General features: G+C 39.0%; 2 protein-coding genes and 1 non-coding gene across 4 annotated transcripts in view; 2 read left to right on the top strand and 1 right to left on the bottom strand.

Moving 5' to 3' along the window:
• Nucleotides 1-1251: 1251 nt before the first annotated feature.
• Nucleotides 1252-6658, bottom strand: part of LOC112051993 (electron transfer flavoprotein beta subunit lysine methyltransferase) — a 38482-nt gene continuing 33075 nt past the window's right edge. Inside the window, exons 3-5 of the mRNA XM_052888035.1 lie at nucleotides 3468-3598; nucleotides 2924-3111; nucleotides 1252-1407 (exon numbers count right to left, since the gene is read on the bottom strand). Of these exons, the coding sequence (XP_052743995.1) occupies nucleotides 1258-1407; nucleotides 2924-3111; nucleotides 3468-3598 (469 nt within the window). The 3' untranslated portion in view covers nucleotides 1252-1257. The remainder of the gene's footprint in view (nucleotides 1408-2923; nucleotides 3112-3467; nucleotides 3599-6658) is intronic.
• Trnaa-ugc (transfer RNA alanine (anticodon UGC)) lies at nucleotides 3149-3220 on the top strand. Its single transcript has one exon. It is a non-coding gene; the product is annotated as a tRNA-Ala (tRNA).
• Nucleotides 4421-5697, top strand: LOC128199258 (uncharacterized). Of its 2 annotated transcripts, none has more exons than XM_052888037.1 (2): nucleotides 4421-4837; nucleotides 5381-5697. In XM_052888037.1, the coding sequence occupies exons 1-2, from the start codon at nucleotides 4465-4467 to the stop codon at nucleotides 5569-5571; spliced, it is 564 nt and encodes a 187-aa protein (XP_052743997.1). In that variant the 5' UTR covers nucleotides 4421-4464; the 3' UTR covers nucleotides 5572-5697. The 2 variants fall into 2 exon arrangements, with proteins under 2 accessions (XP_052743997.1, XP_052743998.1); XM_052888038.1 differs by having other exon boundaries at nucleotides 4421-4911.

Below are 6658 nucleotides of genomic sequence, written 5' to 3'. Positions count from 1 at the left end.
TGAGTCACTTCTTATAAATGTACCTATCTACCTACCTACACAGATAAACAATAAATCCAGAATGAGTATTTACAAGCAGCGTGGTGACGTCTTACTAAGTCTAAGTCCATTTTACGAGTATTTCTTTAGTTTTTGTGATATCAGTTTTTAAAATATTCAAAAACATAAGACAGCATTTTTCTTGAATAATATTGAAAGTTATTTGAAAATGATTTTTTATATTTGGAGCCGATTCTGTTTAATCTGTGCCTAATTAGCATTAAAAAGTAGCTCAAAAAGTTACCTACAGAAATAAATAATAGCAGATAGGTACTAAGTATTAATAAAACCATGCTAGACTAAAAACTACTTTACCTTACTTACATGAAAAAACTACCTACTTAGTACCTACATGTTTAAAAAGTTGTTTCTAAAGGTACTTAGTACCTACCTACATTATTCTAAACTTCAACTGCTAACTAAAAATCCGTCGTCTGTAGCAAGAGCAACACTTTCATTCCCGACGCGGACGTCCACAGCTGGACATAGGCCTCTTGTATAGACTTCAAACCCCTCGGTCTCGAGCCGCCAGCATCCAGCGGCGGCAGCAACACTTTGCAGGTATAAAATACGACAGAATACGCCGCTCTGCATCTGAACCGTCAGCTTTGTTCTATGTAAGTTGTAAGTTGTTTTAAGTTATGTGTGCCTAGTGGGCCTTTTCAATATTTTCATACTGTTACCATTTCAATTCCTTAGAAATTTGCGTTTACGTTAACGCAATCGTCTCAGTATCAAACTGCCACTAGGCCCTCTGCAATCTAGAAGCAATACGCATACGCTTTTTTACGAGTTAGCCCTTGACTACAACCCCACCATGGGAAGTGATGATGCGATCTAAGATTGAATCGGGCTAACTTAGGAGAATGAAAATCCACAACCCTTACGGCTTCTACGCGACATCGTACCGGAACGCTAAATCGCTTGGATTTTGGAGGTACGATTTTGTCGGTAGGACTCCGGTTGGAAGCCGAAGCCTCCCATCAGCCAGAACTGGACCAATTAAGAAAACCTCAATCGGCCCAGACGAGGATCGAACCCAGACCTTTGTCTTGTAAATCCACCACTTAATACGTGTTTTGCTTCATGTAATTTAACCAACAAACGAAACACCACACGCTGTCTGGTGGTAGTACATCCCTGTGAACTCTGTGACAGAGCTCTACTACTGATACAGGGCACGTTTCAGTCCCAATGTAACAAATATCGATACAAGTGTCATAATTTATTCAACTGCCAAACAGTAGTGTGAGTGAAGCCGTTGTTCTCGTCGCGCGTCTCCTGCGGTAGCTCGTAACTAGCCAGTAAAGTCATCTGACTTCTCCTGCCCTCCGTCAGACCGTGCCGCCCTGGATCTCCTATGAGTATCTGAAACGATCAAATAATTTAAAACTAATTCTTATAATAAGTAATGGTTGTTAGACCAAGCGATGATATGTGAAAACCATAGCTGGGCATTAACTCGTTAATCCGTTAATCGTTAATTAACGAAGTTAATTTTGCTTAACGGATTAACTTTTAAGTTAACTTTAAAAATGTTAACGGACTCGTTAACTTCCGTTAATATGCAGAAGCCCGTTAATCGTTAATCCAATGAATACTATTTACCGCGTGACGCGATTAACAGGTTTAGACAAGTAAGAAATTATGATTTTTTTTTCAAAGAAATCAACAAATTAGTAATTTGTTGATTTCTATGTTAAAATTATAGATAACATCAACTAAAAACAATTTATGACACTTTTCCCCAGTGCTCACCCTCATTTTTCCAATGGGGATCTCACACAATGATATAAAAATGCAATGCAACCAGTCCACTACCAATGCAATATTAACGGATTAACGATTAATGTTAACTTGCGTTAATTCTTCCGGAATGTAACGCTTTAACGTTTAACGAAGCTAACTTTTTTTGTAGCGGTTTAACGATTAACGAAGTTAACTATTTGATTAACGGTGCCCAGCTATGGTGAAAACTATCACCTACATAAATTTAGAAGCAACATTTCACAGGGCAAACAATGAACACATGCTACAAACCAGTGGCGTGCATAAGGTTGTCGATCAGAGTATGAGAAAAATTAACCAAACTGGGAAAGTCTCCACTTGATAAGCATTAACAAAAACACCTCTTAGGCAATTTGCAATGCAAAAGGTACTTTAATGCATGTTTGAAGTTCACGCCACTGAGTATCACCTTGTCTCCAATTAGCCTGAGGCGTAGGTGCTAAGCCTCATGTGCCTGTAAATGCACCGGCAGTCATGTCGTTTGGGCTGGAACTACAATAATTCATGGCGGTAGTACTTCCCTCAACTCCTCAGCTTTTGAACAGAAACTACTATTTACTTTAAAACTCACACGTACCTAATCTTATAGGGAGCAACATATTATGTTTTCTGTGTCGGGAGCCTAATTTCCCTTCTGTTAATCAAGTATGCGTTAGCGTAACTTATTAGGTAGACCTAACAAGTTCAAGATATTGTCTATAACAAAAGATAAAGAAGATGACAGTGTAAATCGAGTTACAAAAGCAAAAGTAGGTACCAGTGGCGAAGGATGGAATTTTGAAGAAGGTAAGCCGTCCCAAAGAAAAGCTTGATACAAACGCTTGATACAAACTCTGGTTTTTAATACATTTATAAAAGGTAACCCGGCGCGAATCGGCCTGTACGGACTCTTTGCCGATGGTAGGTACCAATATAGTGTTTTTTTTTAAAGAAATTAATTAATTTTTAAACTTTTAACATTAAGTATGCACTTTGGCTCACCTCTTCGCTGGAAGTGCATTGGATCGCAAGCTACTGAAGTAAGTATAAGATGCATTGGATCGCAAGTAATGTAAAGGTAAAAAGTATAAAATGTAAAAGTTAGGTCTTTTCTCACCATTTTGTTGTCAGCAGACAATCGATTGAGCCACGCAAACAATATACTCGCAAACTCTTCGTCATAAAACATGTCTCCTATTAGAATTACATCAAAATCGTCACAGCTCTTTCCAATGTAGTCTTCGGTACTCGTTTCAACTTTTGTTTTATTTAGTTCTGCATTAATATTTGTAGCCATTACTGCAACTGGAATCCAATGTAGTATTTGAACTTGTTCAACATCGGGGATGTAGCTCAGTGGTAGAGCGTTCGCTTTGCATGTGAAAGGCCCCGGGTTCGATCCCCGGCATCTCCAATTTTTGCGAATTATTTTTATTTAATTCAATGATTGCATAAATTAAAAACAGAAAAAACTTTAGTAAATAACTTTTAAATTGTCTTTTAATAAATATAGATACAATAATAATTTTCCTATTTACAAAAACCGTCGCTAGATGGCGCTAAGTATCTAGTAAGTATCTTCAATTTAATTTCGTAATTTTTATTCATTTTAGGTAAAAATTCTGTTCTGAAATAATCATAAACAGCAAGTTTGTACTTACAAGGGTCAATATCGTTAGCTACAACTGTTCTAGCGTTGCTCATGGCAGCCGCTATAGCGCCCGCACCGCAGCCGCATCCCACGTCCAACACGCTGCGATTTTTTATTATTGCCGCATTGTCCAGAATGTATCTGTAATTAATTAATTAAGTACAATTACTGTATAAGCTATAAATTAAAGTTTAAATATTTGTAATATTTTAAGATATGCTGGAATTATCTACAGCATGCACAGCTGAGCTTGCGGTATGAGAGCAGAGACAGTGAGTTATAGGTGTTGAACAGTGAGTGTTTAGGTGTTGACTACTGTTAGGTGGGCAGCTATACTCAAATTACTAATCACTGTCCGACCTAACTATTTTTTACGGCCGAAACTGAAACTTAGTGCCCAATACTACACTTTGATCTTAGCCAAAAGGCGGTGAACGATACCGCAAGCGCGCGCTGCCGCGGACGTCGTTGTGCGTAGAACAGTGCGCGGCCGCGCGCTCAGAGCAGCGACATCTAGCGGACGTTGCGCACACCTCGTCGTGACTATGTGCCGTACTGCTGCGGGTCGCGTACGGGTGCTCTACGAATTTTCCGTCCACTAGATGGACTGACGGCAGTAACGTCATCCCAATAGGGATGATGACAGTTTTTTAAATTGTATATAAATTAAGAGTACGCTAACCTAACCTAACCTAACCTACCTAACCTAACCTAACCTAACCACAGAGGTAAAATACTTAGGGGTAACACTAGATCAACAGTTGAACTGGAAAAAACATATTGAAACGAAAATTCAGAAATCTACAATCATCCTATGTCAGTGCAAACGCATGATAGGCAAAACATGGGGACTAAAACCGCACATAATGAAGTGGCTATACCTTACAGTTGTAAGAAGCTCAATGACATATGCATCTATAGTCTGGTGGCCAAAAGTGATCCAAACGACAACTCAACAGGAACTTCAAAAATTCCAAAGACAAGCACTGCTATCCATAACGGGCAGTATGTGCACAACACCGACAGCTGCAATGGAGGTAATACTAGGAATTCCTCCATTACATCTCCATATAAAAGAGGAAGCAACGCTTACAGCTCTCAGACTAAAAACATGCGGACTGTGGAAACACACAAACACAGCCCACACCAACATCTTAAAAGAGGGAATACAAATAAACCCATGTATGGAATGGATATGTGATAAAACACAAAAACAATTCGTGATGGACAAAACATACAAAATCAATACAGAAGAAGCTAGTAACTGCTACACAAACCCTGACACCCTAGATGTGTACACGGATGGGTCAAAGACAGACACAGGTACTGGAGCAGGAGTCTACTGCCAAGACCTCAATATACGGATTGCACAAGCGCTTGGTAAGCACAACTCAGTCTTCCAGGCAGAATGCGTCGGCATCACAACTGCGGCTGTTGCCGTGACCAACAGACAGGTAACAAATTTTAACATTAATATACTTAGCGATAGTCAGGCAGTACTAAAAGCACTGGCAAAACATTCGACCACGTCAAAACTACTGCTGGACTGTCACAAGGCCCTAACAAAACTTGCAACAAATAACACAGTCATCCTAAGATGGATAAAGGGACACAGCGGAATTTTAGGTAATGAAGCGGCTGACGAACTGGCGCGTCGCGCCACGACACTGAAGGTAGTAGGACCCGAACCAATAGTACCCATACCATTCAGTGAATACAAAACATGGTTGCACAAACAAACCATCAGAACCCACGCTGAACTATGGGGCAGTATAACCACATGTAGACATACAAAGGAGGCACTTCCAAGCCCCGACCCAAGGTTAACAAAGAAACTTATAAACCTTCCACGAGATAAGTTGAGAACAGTAGTTGGCCTCATAACTGGTCATTGCCCACTAAACAAACACCTTTCAATTCTAGGTATGACAGACAGTCCTCTGTGCAGAGCCTGCATGGAGGAGGACGAGACACCGCTACACGTTATGCTCAGTTGCAGAGGCGTAACGGAACAACGAGCAACCTACATTGGCTCCTCAGCGACACTCCATGAGGCTATCGGCGACCTGGGCGGCCTGCTAAGCTTCTGGAGCGAGCTCGGCTGGATGGAATAAATCCAGCGGGAACCTACACCGGAGGGACCCACGCACAACGGCCAATCAAATGGCTAAGTGCGGAAACGGCCCAGAATAAAGAAGAAGAAGAAGAAGAAGAGTACGCTAATAGTAAAGCAATTTTGTAAAAGTAACAAGGTATCTACGATCATTACTTTCGGAGCTACAGGGATTTAAAGGGTCAGATTTGCGCTGCCGGGGATCCGTGAAAAACGCCCCATACAAAATGGTACGAACTTATGACGTCGTAGGTAGGCAATTAATGATCGTTAGATTTGTATGGGCGTTTAAACAAAATTATTAATAATCATTGTTATTTCTGCGTTTATGTTTATAGTTCATTTATTAAAAAAATGTCACATTTAATGTATGGAAGCTAAAACTGTATGAATTTTCATCTAATTACGATAAAATATTTTTATTAGATTTTGAAATTTTATAATCTTATTTATTTTGCAAATATCCAGTCAATGTTTTCTTTTTATGTATAAATTAGTTAACATTGACCTTATTTACCCGAATGTATCATAAAAATCAATATATTCAAACCTAGTCATGATCTATATTCCTATCTAAAAAGAAAACCACTTTAAGTAGCTCCTACTCCTATGCCTGGAATACAGGACATTCATGAATCGTAGTTGAAAACTTAGTCACACTTCTTCGAAAAAGGCCTACTTCTTGCCATCTTTTAGCACAGGAAACTTTAGGTATATAATAGGTACATAATGCTTGGCAACTTCGTTCGTAACACAATACACACAAAGTATACAGCTATGGCGAAAAGAAAACGCGCGGAATATTTTTTACTTTTTCACAGCTAGCAAGTACCTGCGTTTTTTTTTCTTAGGCAAATGCACTAAAAACCATCAAAAACAGCCAATAGATTAGGTAATATTTTGTGTTTCTGTTACAGATAAATGGTTCTCATTTATTAAAATGAAAGGTAAATGTCTATTTCTTTTATCTCACAAAGTTAATTTTATTCATGAAATGTTGAACACTATTCTGACATAAAAACTATTTGCTAATTGCTAAGATTTAAAAAAGTACCATATGGATGATAAACCGTGGGTTTTACATACTC

The sequence above is a fragment of the Bicyclus anynana genome, chromosome 2 (genome assembly GCF_947172395.1).
Source record: "Bicyclus anynana chromosome 2, ilBicAnyn1.1, whole genome shotgun sequence".
Classification (NCBI taxonomy): domain Eukaryota; kingdom Metazoa; phylum Arthropoda; class Insecta; order Lepidoptera; family Nymphalidae; genus Bicyclus; species Bicyclus anynana.
This window is presented reverse-complemented; position numbering and strand designations above follow the sequence as displayed.